The 14,275-nt window shown below is 31.1% G+C and overlaps 3 protein-coding genes across 3 annotated transcripts; 2 read left to right on the top strand and 1 right to left on the bottom strand.

Annotated features, from left to right (window-relative positions):
• The first annotated feature begins 185 nt into the window (after positions 1-185).
• Positions 186-1,317, top strand: LOC122534455 (glutaredoxin 3). Its single transcript, XM_043665094.1, has 2 exons — positions 186-371; positions 697-1,317. The coding sequence occupies exons 1-2, from the start codon at positions 322-324 to the stop codon at positions 1,313-1,315; spliced, it is 669 nt and encodes a 222-aa protein (XP_043521029.1). The 5' UTR covers positions 186-321; the 3' UTR covers positions 1,316-1,317.
• A 352-nt stretch (positions 1,318-1,669) lies between these two features.
• LOC122534451 (RRP12-like protein) lies at positions 1,670-7,826 on the bottom strand. The gene is given in 24 exon segments (XM_043665084.1): positions 1,670-1,869; positions 1,872-1,914; positions 1,977-2,136; positions 2,206-2,319; positions 2,398-2,583; positions 2,650-2,810; positions 2,885-3,147; positions 3,218-3,375; positions 3,451-3,748; positions 3,834-3,957; positions 4,031-4,257; positions 4,317-4,550; positions 4,943-5,057; positions 5,141-5,262; positions 5,341-5,505; positions 5,585-5,693; positions 5,766-5,933; positions 6,021-6,256; positions 6,316-6,494; positions 6,580-6,739; positions 6,827-7,009; positions 7,085-7,211; positions 7,293-7,470; positions 7,552-7,826. Coding segments are annotated over 24 exon segments (3,903 nt in total). The 5' UTR covers positions 7,688-7,826; the 3' UTR covers positions 1,670-1,812.
• A 700-nt stretch (positions 7,827-8,526) lies between these two features.
• LOC122534450 lies at positions 8,527-10,370 on the top strand. Its single transcript, XM_043665083.1, has 3 exons — positions 8,527-8,866; positions 9,560-9,823; positions 10,301-10,370. The coding sequence occupies exons 1-2, from the start codon at positions 8,643-8,645 to the stop codon at positions 9,705-9,707; spliced, it is 372 nt and encodes a 123-aa protein (XP_043521018.1). The 5' UTR covers positions 8,527-8,642; the 3' UTR covers positions 9,708-9,823; positions 10,301-10,370.
• Positions 10,371-14,275: the final 3,905 nt, after the last annotated feature.

Raw genomic sequence — 14,275 nt, 5'->3', positions numbered from 1 at the left:
TTTTCTAAACAAATATTAATTCTGTTATCTAAATGAGATTTCTATCTTCATTTCATTGCCAAATAACAGCAAAAGAAATGACAATTAAATTATTAAAACAGTTTAATAAAATGTGTAAATAAATATGAGAACAAAACTATTCCACTGTAGTTGATAGCTGATTGGCGAACTTGTGCGCAAGCGCAGTAATTGAGCATTTGTGATATAAAATCTCCATGAGAGTGGTGTTGAAAGTCGCGTAGAAATCGTGACGTTTAAATATATTTGTAAAATAGTTTTTATTATCGCGTGTTTATCATATAAAAAAAAGAAAGTGACAGAATGTCTGTCACTAATCTTGAATCTCAACAAGAATACGAGAACTATGTTAAGTGAGTAACATTAAATATAAGCGATTCTAGAACTAATATAACCTAGTTAAGTTTTTATTCTTTGAAATATATTACAATATTCGATTTCTACTTCGAACTAACATTTAATGTAGCGAGAAAAAAATATCTTCTATTTTATGATGCAACAAATTAAATACTAAGTAATAAAAAAGAAGTATTTTATAATGTTTTCGTTCAATATGAGAGTTCAAAAGTCACGAGTTTTTATCGATATAGTTTCGTGATAAAATAGGAAAATTGCTGCTGTAATCATACATATGAAAATTCAAGTGGTATTCAAGGTCGCGTTTGTTTATCGTGTCAGGTCACAAGATCTTTCCGTCGTTCACTTCTACACACCTTGGGCCGATCAGTGTTCGCAGATAAACGACGTGATAGAGGAAATGAGCAAACTGGCCGAGTACAAGAGAGTTAAATTCGCAAAGATTGAAGCTGAAAAGCTGCCTGACTTGTCGTTAAAAGTTGGCATCAGTGCAGTACCGACGATTATTCTCATAAGGAATGATACTATACTCGATAGAATCGACGGAGCTGACCCATCTGCGATAGCGCAAAAGATCAAGCGTCATTTGAGCAACAACGATATTTCAATCGACGCGTGTAAACCGAAAGAAAAACTTGAAGAAAGACTAAAGAAATTAATAAATCAAGCGTCTTGTATGTTGTTCATGAAAGGATCCCCCACAAATCCACGCTGTGGATTTTCTAGAATAATAGTCTCTATCCTAGATTCCTACAAGGCAGATTATCAGACGTTTGATATTTTGCAAGATAATGATGTTAGAGAAGGACTTAAAAAGTTTAGCGATTGGCCAACGTATCCTCAGTTGTACATTAATGGGGAACTCATTGGAGGATTAGATATTGTAAAAGAACTGGTCGATTCTGGAGAGCTGGAGAACATGTTACCTAAGAAGAGTTAATATAAAGAAAATGTGAGTGTCTCTATCCACATATAGACATTTAAACACTTTTAGGATAATAAATACTTGATCCTAGGCACTTGAATTATATAATTGTTCTCTTTCAGAAGGGAGACCGATTACTATTTTAATACAATTATCCTTAAGTTATTTTGTATCAGTTGTAAGAATTTCAATATTTGCTCTATTAAAGTAAATAAATTAAATCATCTATGTAAAAAGAATTCTCTATTACAAAAACCCCAGTTTTTGATAAATAGATTGGACTACATAGATCAATAGTTCGAATCTGCTTGCTTCATAATGAAGTCATGTTATTTTGATTTGTAGATCAATATTAACATATTAATCTACAATGAATAATTAAAAATATAAAATATGATTTCGTTTATACGTCAAATTTTCTATATATTTGTCTATTTTTAATAAAAAAAATTAATTACAATTTTTATGACTCACATAACATGATTTCGCAATATTTTACATTATACTATATTTTAATTTTTGCTTTTCTTGTGTCCGATCTTGTTTGCATCCTTTTTCGCTCCTTGTGAAATTTGTGAATGTTGTGAAGTTTACTCGCATTCTTTTTGTTTTTCCTAAAGGCAAAAATAAATCAGTCCCATGCATATCTTTAATTTAAATTCATAGTATCATTTACCTTTTGTTTAATGCTGCTCGTGTTAGAGGTACGTATGCATACGGATCTGGCTTCCCTTTCTTTTTAACGTCACCTCCAGCCTTTGATGCTTTATACTCTGCTCCTGGTATGCGTTCTGTTTTCGCTTTTTTCAATGATCGATGTATTCCAGATCCTCCCGCTAAATTGTATTTATTAAAAAGATGAAACTACACTCTAAATTATGCATTTATATTATAAGATTTCATACCTTCATACTTCGTTGTTAATGCACTTTTTACACTAAGGTTATCATAATTGTCACTATATTTACGTTTCCTACTCATTTCTTGTGATGTAGCTACTGACTGAATATCATCATCTTCTGTAAATGTAACATAAATTTGTTGGATTCATTTACTTATTCCTATGTACACATTCTTCCACAATTATGTATTCTTACCATAATCGTCTTCTGAATCACTGTGCAACAAAAGTTTAGACTTTTTCCTCCTCTTAGGTTTTGGTTCATCATCTTTTTCATTATCTAATGTAATAATAAAACGGCCATCCGGAGTAGTCTTGAATTCACGATCTTTTCGTTTCGCAGCTACCGTTTTGGAATTTATAGTAGCTCCAGGTTGCGTCGCTAAAAATTTGATAGATTTAACTCCAACGTGAGCAACTTGAATTTTAAAAAAATATCTAAACCTACTTGATATATTTCGAGCTGCCGCAGGATCAATAAGATCAATGATTTCTTCATTTTCCTGTATCCACGCTTCTTTTCGCGATGTTCTTTTCTTTTTCGTCGGTTTTTTATTCTCCAGATTTTCTTCAAATTCGTCATCACTATCCGCCAATATTTCTTCCAAACTAAATTTTCATAATGAGTATAACAATGTTCTTTTTTTTTTTCGTCAGTTTTCTAGAGTAAAACTTAAAGTTACCTCTTAGGTCTTCTCTTTGCATCAAATTCAATATCATCCTCATTTTCTTCTTTTTCCAGTTTTTTCAGTTCTCTCTTATTCTTTTTCTTCATTTCTATTTTATTCATATTTTTCAATCTTTTATGCAACATCACATTAGAAGCTGGAATCATGCTAGAAATTGTTTCCATTCCATACTTTCTTGTCAACTTTACAAGAATATCTCGTACTTTCTGTCTAAAATGCCTCTGGCAATCATTGTTCATTGCACATAAAGCGTCTATCTGCAAATTCATTGATTCGTTTTATTCAGTTATTTAGAGTTTTAAATTATCAAATATCTTTTTTACCAACCAATATTTTTAAATTCGGAGCAACAATATGATATGACATCACAGTAATGTAAACTTTAATGTATGCTAATGCAGCTTCCGTGATCTCCCTCGTCGAACTTGTAACGAAAACACACGCATGTTCTAAGATTTCTTTAACAGTGTCCATACCTAGAGATCCTGTCACAATATTTATAATGTTATTTATTTTTGTATAAAATATTTATTTCAATTTTAATTTGAAATAAACTATACCGTTGTAGTAATAAGTGATAGAGGAAAGTGCGAGTAAAGATGCAATACAGTATTTCTGTATACTTTGTTCTCCACCACTCAAACCAACCATCAACATATTGATATAATTTTTAAGATGTGTAGGATGTTCCAAAAATTTTTCGGCAATAGTATTTAACAATTCATATGCAGACTTTCGACAATGTGCATTTAAATCTTTTAAGTAAATTACTGCTTCAGGAACAATAGCTTGTAAGAATTTTGTTTTCTCAAGTTGTGGATGAATTTTGACTAGATGAATTAAACACCTTAATCGTGACTAATTAAAGAAGAAAAAAGATTTATTTGTTAAAAATTCAACAAGAAATTAATATCATAAAATAGAATTTGTAATTTTTACTTACTCCTCTGCTTGGTTTTGCGACTTCAGTGGCCGAGGATATTAATAGTTTTTGTATCTCGCGTCTATATTGAGCTACAAACGCTTTACATGTTTCTTTTTCACTACCACATATTTCTTCCAAAAATCTAAGAATGTATAACAAGTAATAATTTTCTCTTCATAAAAAGAAAGAGATAAAACATTTAATTCAAATGCTACCTGTATATTTTTTTCTGTTCCTTGAGTTTAGAATTTTCTTTAAGACACGATACAGATATATCGTAATATTCTTTTATTTTATCGATGTCAGTATGTTCAATAAGTAATCTTATTATGTCGTGAATACTTTCATTCAAAAAATCATCAACATCAGGTTCTGTTAATCTAGACAATGCACGATCGAATAATTCATGTACTAATTCTTTATTTGCAATTGTGAGATATATCTGTAATTGTACAAAATATTAGTTTCTTTAAATAATATCACATTTTCGATTCAGCTTACCTTTATTGTATTGTATGTAGAGGAACGTTGCCCTTCTTCATCAGTTCCGTTTGGCTTAGTAGTATACAAACTTAAGAACAATGGTAGATAATTCTTTGCAAATCTAGCTAATTCACGTATGTCTTCTTCTTTATTATTTTCGACTGCTCTTGTTACTAATCTTCGTAAAGCATGCAGTATCGACATTCTCAAACTTTTGTCACTGAATTTTGTTCCCAATAATCTAGCTATGTTCTAAACAAAATAAGATATTTTATTATATTTTACTATATTTTTTTGTATATACAGGGTGTTTCGTAACTTGTGGGACCCACTTCGGGAGCTGATTGTACGCCTAAAAATAATGAAAAAGTCATATAAATATATATATGTCCTATCTGTCTTCGTTTGAGATATAATGAATTTTATAAACAGAGCAAATTCTCTGTCCGACCTTTCTTTCCATAGACCGCAATAGTTCGTAAGCAAGAATTTACACTGCTTACAAATAATACTTGATATCTTTCGTTTTCTGTACTTGATTCCTGCAAATATATGACTTTTTTTTCATTATTTTTAGGCGTACAATCAGCTCCCGAAGTGAGTCCTACAAGTTACAAAACACCCTATATATCCATGATGCATACCTTAAAATTATCTTTTACATCAGTAGCATTGTTGCATATACTTGGTAAAATAGCCCAGATTTGGCAAACGAGAAATTCGTAAGTTTTTCCTCCTACGGGTTCGAGTGATTTTTTTCTAAAATGAAATATAATTATCATTAACAATATTATTATTAATAATATAAAATACTTACAATAAAAATATTACTAATTACTTACTCGCACAATGTTGCGATAGGTAATAATGTTTGCATGAAAAAAGTAAGTGATCCACCTAATACACAGTTCTTCAATAATGGTAGTAACCAACTCCTTTTTAAATTAATCGTATTGTTCGATGTCTGTAAAATATAAGTATAAATTAATGTAGTTATAAAGCAACAATTTTATTATGCTGTGTATTATACAGAATTACTTACTTTCAATGGAATAATATTTAGTATCGTCTCTGGTCCAAGAACCTTTATCGCAGCTCCGATAGCGTGTTCAGCATCATTCTTTGATGTAAAATTATAAGAATCACGTAAAACAGCCAGACTTTTTATTATCTCTATTAATTGCGGATTTTTCGTTTTACCAATTATCTGTATTAAAAGAGAAAACGTATAATACAAAAGATATCGAACATCAATACAAAGATAAAGGACAGAAAGTAAATATTACCTCAAAGAGTAGAGCTATTAAATGAAAAATATAATACCAAGCTTCCAAATATCGATAATGCAAAGCTTCACGCATTATTAAAGTTATCTGACCAATAGCGTCTTTATATCTATAAGTATAAAATAATATAAAACATCAATTATAGATGTAAAGAATATTTAAATATAGATTATAGACTTACGTTTTTATTGTTTGTTCAGTTTCACATAATTTACCAACACACTCCTGTAATAAAATTTTTATCGTGTGCGAGGTGCCAGATATAATTTCCGATTTATCCGAAAGCCAATATTTTATACATGTCTCAAACATTCTTGGTAAAAGAACCGCACATAAATTTAATGAATTGCTAGAAATCAAAAATATATTTAACAATCACTAACTTTTGAACGAAATGCAAAATAAGAAATTTAGATATAGAAGTATATATATTTACTGAGCTATATTCAAATGTGCTTCTTGCATAACAATCAACCATGCTAAAGTTGGTTGAACATCAGTTGCTGGAGGTTGGTAAACATAAAGAGCACTAATCATTTGTCCATTTCTTTGCGCTGGTAGAATAGCTTCCGATGGTCGAGAAACGAACAAACCATGAAATGTTTGTAGACAGCATGAAGTTATTAATACATTTTTCATAGTCATAAGTTTCAACAAAGATTCACTGATAGTCTAGAAAACAAAAGTATTTAATTATTAATTGTAAAAGCAAATATTTTCTAAATAAGTACCTTCACGTGAACTTTTGGTAAATGATGGAAAATATCTTTCAATAATGTAAGAATATGAAGAACATTTGTAATTCCATTGGATTCGGAATTAGGTTGTAGTAGACCAATACAGAATTTTGCAATATATGGTGTAGCCGGATGATACGGTGGTGGATTCTCACTTTTCATAATATCACTTCCTATAATTATTAATATAATAATAGTCAAGTTTATTAAAAACTTTCGAATTTATTTGAACAATTTCTCTACTCAAATTTATCTTACCATTTAATATGGCAATAATTCCATGTTGTGCTGATTTTCTCAATTTTGGTTTATGGTGTATAATAAATGACAAAATAACATCCAATATTTGCATTGTAGATGAATCACACCATGCTGCTGCTTCTTGTGCACGAAGTAGCACTGACAAACAATGAATACACTGCAAAAAATTAAAAATGTCAATAATACATCTCGTTATAATGTTTAAAACTAAATAAAGAAATAAATTAATAAAAAAACAATTTACATGTCGAAGTATTAGGTACTCTTCCGAAGATACATATTTGATAAGGATATCTAGAAAAATTTTACTTGCAGCTCCAAATTGGATATTTAAAACATTTTTTGGTACAGTTTTCAAACCCATGCCCAATAATGATAGCGTAGCTGCAATAGACATGTTTGATTCAATTGCTTCTAAAGTGCTCATCTAAATATTAAAATTTATAATTATTAATTATACTTGTTTCAAGAAAGTAAATTCATAATGTTTTACAATAGATACCATTGCAGCAAAATATTCTGTGCTAGTTTCATTACCACCATTTTGTTTTATAATTTCTGTCACGGCAGACAATACAGCTAACATTTCCTTATGTAACAATGAATTTGATTGAAAATGATTTAAAAACCTATAACAATTCAAGATTTAATATTTAACATCTTCAAATATTATTAATATTTAAAATTGCTTTAATTATGTATATACTTACCTACTAAATGATACATTTGAACAATTACTGTATTTAGTAGCAAATGTATTAGCAGTATCTTCTGTACAAGTTTCCCAAGAATTATTATCATTTTCAGATGTTTCCGCCGGTGATTTCACTCCTTGAATAGCATCGTGTTTTTGCAAATCTTCTTTTGTTATACCAGGCTTTTCTGTGGCTGAGATAATTAAAAAATTTTTTATAGTATCAAACGCGAAAAAGAAATTATAGAAAAAATAATCTTTGATATTTGTGATACCTGTGGGGTCTTTAAAAAACATCCTAGATGCTTGTTCCCTATGTTTTACAGTTTGTGGATTGGAACTCGCGCTTTGGCCCTTCGGCCACCGTTTTGCTTTTTTCCGACTATTTAACCGGACTCCCGACTTCCCCATTTTTCCCGTATTTTTTTTACGTTTTCCAGTAATATATAAAAGATTTCCAAGTATATTAAAGTATATTTCTTTCTTTTTCTTTACTCACAATGGCTACACAAGGTTAACTCCATACTGCACGTGTCTTCAATCATATACTACAGACATAATAGATACGATATCATATTAGGTCATAAACAAGATACTCATATGTATGATGCCAAATATATTGTTAATTCTATGTTTAATTATCTTTAGTTCGCAATTTTTGTAATAGAGTAATTTTAATTATAATATTTTTAAAATTAACTAACAGTTATAAAATGAAACCTATTAGAAATGTTAATATTTCATCGACAGGCTACAATTTGTAAAAATATATCTTTTCAGATTTTCAAGTATAATATAGTTTGTAAGAAACTGAATACTATTTGTACAAGTACACCAATTTATTGAATAGAATTTGTAAATCCTTATCTGTATATTTTCTACTAGGTATAGGAAGGAAGCTGAAGGTCTAATGTGAAGTTTCTAGTCGTAAAAGTTCGTAAATTAATTCTCTTAGTTTTTTTTACAAATAAAAATTTGATCGACTTGTAGACATTCAAATACTAGCGCCGAATCACTATTACTATCCTTATTGCACCAATGGTATTAGTTTGTCTCTGTCCGTTTGTAGCGACCTATAGTTCCTCGAGTACGAGTTTCGAACACCAACTTGCACAAGCCGCAAGTGGCTGTGCGCCTAGCGTCGAAGTCAACCGATATTCGATGTTAAGCAAACAGAGTGCGGAACNTAGCGAATAGTTACAACAACAAGCGTCTGGGGTAAGGAGTCGCTGCCATCAGCCCCACTGATGAGTCTAGGCAGCGACTCTGAGACGAAACGCACAACCTTTCCTCACCTTACCCACCTCATCACTTCCTACATTATCCTCGCATTATCATCGCCGTTTCAATCCCTTCACGTTTATAGATGATGCTGCCATCTAAGCACTTTCTAACTCTCCTTGGAACTAAAAAAATAAAAATGAATCGTCTAATAGATGGCAAAACTTGTACTAAAATAGATATACATTGGATGAGCGACAAAGACAGTAATAGGTGGTTAGTACCATCATTTCACCGCTACGTGACACTAGTATTTCAATATCCTAGTATTCAACATGGATTGACCAAATTTTCATCCGCAAAAAATAGGTAATTAAGGTGATTAATTTGTGTAACTTTTATGATTACGTTCCTCAGTTATCATAAGATTGATCATTTTCTTCTTATATATACTATTTAATCCATAAAACACACGTACAAAAATTCACAAGTTCTGTTCGGCAGCAGATCGAACCGCCTGTGTGATTAACGTTTAGCTTCTCACAGATTACGTTCGAAATTTAACTTAAAATTATTCATAAACATAATTAGATAGATGCACAAAAACTTCACACGCAGTTTTGAATATAAAACTTTATTCAATCGATTAGTTGTTAATTGTTATACATAGTACTGTTGCAAAGTCCGCGTGATGAACGTTAATCCTTTCGATGTTTGTAATTAAGATGTTGAAAAAATGGCTTTCGTTGTTTGATGACGAATATACTGATCGAGGCATTTGAATTTTGCCAATTCTCGAGAATTATCCTTGTTTCTCCACGATGTGAATAAATCTTTGAAGAAAACTAACGTGGAGTTTGTCAAAGTGGAAGCTTTACATTTTAAAATTGACAACTGAATTGTTATACGAAGTTGTATACTGAAGTATGGACGGTCTCCCATCGGAGGCGCGAATACTTTCGTCCATCTCTGTACAATTCAAATTTACCTTTAAGTCTCGAAACAATGGAGAACGATTGCCCGTTGTTATTTAATCGCAATTTCAATTTCTTTTTGTTGCAGATGTAGACGTAATGGCAGTGTAATCGCAACTTCGGAAGCTGAACAATCGCGTGATATAATGTACATAGGAACTTTGCATTGCACGATTCCCCCTGTTTACATCATTAACTCGATGATACACCGGAGAAGGAGTTATCATTGGCGGTAGTGAAATTGATGACCGAATTCTTTTCAACGTTGGAAAACTATCGTTCTTCGCGATAATGCTCATTACTCTTTGTCGTCGCCGTTCATTGCGAAGTAAATTCGAATGAAATTAGCTTGGTGAGTATTCAGCTTCTTCGAAATGTTACAAAGATGTTTATAAGACATAAATTCGTCTAAAATTTATATTGCGGATATTAATATCTATTTATATTATTTATATTTATATTACAATATTTATTTATTTATATTTATGTTACAATATTTATTTATTTATATTTATGTTACAATATTTGTTTATTTATATTATTTATATTTATATTTATATTGATTTATTTATATTATTTAGATTTATATTACAATATTTATTTATTTATATTTATGTTACAATATTTATTTATTTATATTATTTAGATTTATATTACAACATTTATTTATTTATATTATTTAGATTTATATTACAATATTTATTTATTTATTTATATTTATATTTATATTACAATATTTATTTATTTATTTATGTGTATATTTATTATATTATTTATATTATTTATTTATTATATTATATTATATTTATTTATATTATTTATATTACAGAAATATTAATATTTATAAATGTATAAGTATTCGCATTCATAAATACAAGTACTTGTACATAGGTGTTTGTACGAAAAGTGTAAATATATCTGCAGATATAAATTTCTGATGAGCATCGATATTTGCAGGTACGTATTATATACGTGTACATGTAGAAATTTGCAAATTGTATTGTACATTAAGCACAATTTGAAAATATGATTACGCGTGAATATCAGTATCTGCAAACTTAGAACATTTGAAAAACGACAAAATTTAAATATTCGATGAATTCAATTCGTGGGTAGAGCATCTAATCTTCAATCAATTTGACCAACAAGAATTTACCCCTGCCAGGAAGATTTCTTTCTCTTGAGGTGTTTATTTGAAATCGGACATTACAAAGGAATCCTTTCTCCTACACAATCGTTTCTTAATCGTTGTGAATGTTACACGGCTATATTGCACACGGATCTTGTTGCCATTTTCTCGGCGATTTCCTCTTCTAAATCCTCCTTTACGTCGCTATAGTCAATAACTCTCAAACAACTTTGCCATTACAGCGTTTGTCAATAGTCTTACACTGACGAAGGCTATAGTGAAAAATTTTTTATTTCTTCTCTTTATCGATTGGTTTTTTTCTCGGTTGTAACGCCCGTCCTGAGACACCCTGTATATAAATCGTTTTTTATATATAGGTATTATGAATATGAGTTATTTATTAATTATTTGTAATTATATAGATTTATGTGAGTTATCACGAATATGAATTGTTTATTTGCGCAGGCCCTTTTGTTAAACAAAGATTTCTTGAGCGCAAGTGAGTTTCGCGGCCTCGTGACAGATTTGAACTAGGTCAAATGGTTTGGAACAATCCTTGCTGAATCGTACTAATCGATCGATATCTCGAAAAATACATTGTCTGTAGCTGCGCGAAACAAATGGATAAATGGAACTAAAGTTTTATCTAGTTCCTTGTATCGCGAAACGATATTGCGTTCGCACTGTAAATTACGATCCAGATGCAAAAATACATTTTGATTGCGACATTGCATCATTGAAAGCAAGATCCAGTTCTAGATTTTTAAGATTTTATTTCCAGCATTATTAATTTCACCGCTTTATTCGTAAATTCGCGAAGCTCCGAAATTTTCACGTTCTTTCACTCAACATCTTTTTATTCTTGATATTCTCGAATGCTCGGATCTATAAGTTTTCGCGCGCCAAAATTCTCAAACTCCAAGTTTTCGAATTTTTCGTGTTCCAAAATTTCCAAAGTTCCACATTTACAATTCTCCGGACCCACGAATCATCAAACTTCTGTATTCCGGAATTCTCCAAATTTCCAGATTCTTTGAATTTTTAAATTCCCAAGCTCTCGAACTTTCGCGACTGAAATTGGTAATTAATCGAAGGTAATTTTGTCTAAAGTCCTAATTAGATCGAAGGGATTAAACAACGGCCCTAAGGGATTCAGTTCAGACTTTAAAAGACTTTTGCGCGATTTACAGAGTCGTCGATCGTTGACTATCGAATACCATTCTCCTTCGACCTGGTAATTTTCCAATTTACGGTGAATCTCGTGGCTTACAGAACGACGATCGCGTTTCACATAGAAACGTTTTATTCGATCCACGAACGAACCGTGTGCTGGTGTGTTTTGTTGGACGAATAACGCCGGATGGAATCGTTAACAGGAAGCAAAGGGTGGATCCTGTTTGCGTGGGGTCACGGCCATCATGGGTAAATTCTCCGTTTCAAAAAGAGTTTACCGTGATGCGTATTACATACGTGGTGGAAAAACGGATTTTTCACACTATTTGCCTTTTTAAAATATGACAAATCGATTTGATAATTGATTATCGTGTATATTTCATGGATATCATTTGAGGAAATGAAGCCCAAATAGTTAATTGTTTTACTTACTAAATATTATAACGAGTATTATGCATTCTTCATATTATCTATAAATAATAATATAAGTAATAATTTGCAATCAAATTTTAGAGAATTGTTAGTATGGTTGGACCGAGTAAATTTAAATATCGTTCAATTGTCGATGGAGATATTTCATTTGATTGGTTTATTTATTATGATAAATTAAGTCAGTACTTGAATCATAGATGAGTTTTATATAGTTTGATTTAATAATTGTAAATCATAGCAGATGAGTTTTCTACAGCTTTGAATTAATAATTATAATTTCAAATCAACATCTATATTCTTTAACATTTTCATCGTTCAATGAACATCAGAGTTAATCTCATTAACAAATGGCAAAACGTACAAGACGCGAAAGAAACTCTAACAAAGTACTTTCTTCAAGAGCATGAAAATAGAATGGACTTGTTGCTCGTCGCGAGCTCGCGAGCCCGAGTAATTCGAAAATCTAGACTAAACTGTAAAGCAAACAAGAAACCGAAATCAAATCGACGAAATTTTTCCTCGCGCTAAAAATCGCCAACCTGTGTTCCATCCCTGAATTATCCGGATTAAAACACGTATATTATAAAGACTATGCTAAAAGACGTGTGCAATATAAAGAGATCTCACAGAGATCTCAATCCCTTAATTGACGTTCGAAACACCTTTATCTTCAAGTATATTGAAGTCCAACTCAGGCAAAACAAATAATAAATTTGTTGCTTCTCAATAATTTCCATCCAGTGAAATCGTACCAACGAGCTCGAAGGGAAAAGTAAGCGACGAATTATTGTATACGATTTTGGTCACTCGTTATGGTCCGCAATCAGTTGCCGTCGCAACTGGTTAATTGAAATATAAAATATAAAATATAAAATATAGAATATAAATATAAAATATAAAATATAAATATAAAATATAGATAATATATAAAGAAATATAAATATAAAATATAAGATATAAATTTAAATATAAAATATAAGATATAAATATAAATATAAAATATAAGATATAAATATAAATATAAGATATAAGATATAAATATAAATATAAAATATAAGATATAAATATAAATATAAAATATAGATGTATAAAGAAATATAAATATAAAATATAAGATATAAATATAAATATAGATGTATAAAGAAATATAAATATAAAATATAAGATATAAATATAAATGTAAAATATAGATGTATAAAGAAATATAAATATAAAATATATAAAGAAATATAAATATAAAATATAAAAATTTGGGGGAAGGGGCGGCGTTGGAACCGCGACTTGTGAAAACCCTTCTCCACCGGAGATCTTCACCGATGAATGGTGCGAAACGAAGGAAGAAGGGAGCAATCTTGTTTCTTCCGTGTGATTGAACGCGTTCTGCCGAGGTTCTTCGAGCGACGCCGTGCACTTGGCAAATTGCATTACTGGAACAAGTTCGGCCCACGACACGGCACGGTACCCTCGTTTCCAGCCAAGTTGGACACGGCCAACAGGCGAAGGTGTCACCGATGACGTCGGTACTGGGCTCACAATCAGACTCAGGCGCGCGTATTGATTCCGTGACGTCATGGGAACACGTCCCACGTCCAACAAACGTGACGCCGAATTCGCCGGATTCTTCCGCGTTTCCCAGTCCAGGAATTCAGCCATAATTAAGAGATGACTTTGCCGGAACGTTCTCGATTAACAACGTCGGCTATTTTGGTCCTTTGAGCTGGTGGTAACTGGAAGAATCTGCATTTTCAATCGAGAGGCTCTGACTTAATCCATGAGAAATCGCACGACGCGTCAAATACAGAGAAGAAGATATTCCACATCAAGATATCTGACAGACGAGAAACAGCATCCAATTTTCAATTATGCGCTTTCAATTGTATCTTCCGGGATATAAATTTGTATCGAGATCCGCAGGTTAATTATCATTGTCCTAAATAGTATCCGTTACCGTCAACATAACCACCCATCAACTATAACCTTTTCATCGTCACTATTATTTCATACAGCACATTTCATATTTCACGATCTCGTAACTCGAATTATTTTTAAAATTTCAAAAAAAAAAAAAAA

Source organism: Frieseomelitta varia, unplaced genomic scaffold, assembly GCF_011392965.1.
Source record: "Frieseomelitta varia isolate USP_RPSP 00005682 unplaced genomic scaffold, Fvar_1.2 scaffold_599, whole genome shotgun sequence".
Classification (NCBI taxonomy): domain Eukaryota; kingdom Metazoa; phylum Arthropoda; class Insecta; order Hymenoptera; family Apidae; genus Frieseomelitta; species Frieseomelitta varia.
The sequence above is the reverse complement of the archived record's forward strand: the minus strand, read 5'-3'. Positions and strand labels throughout refer to the sequence as shown.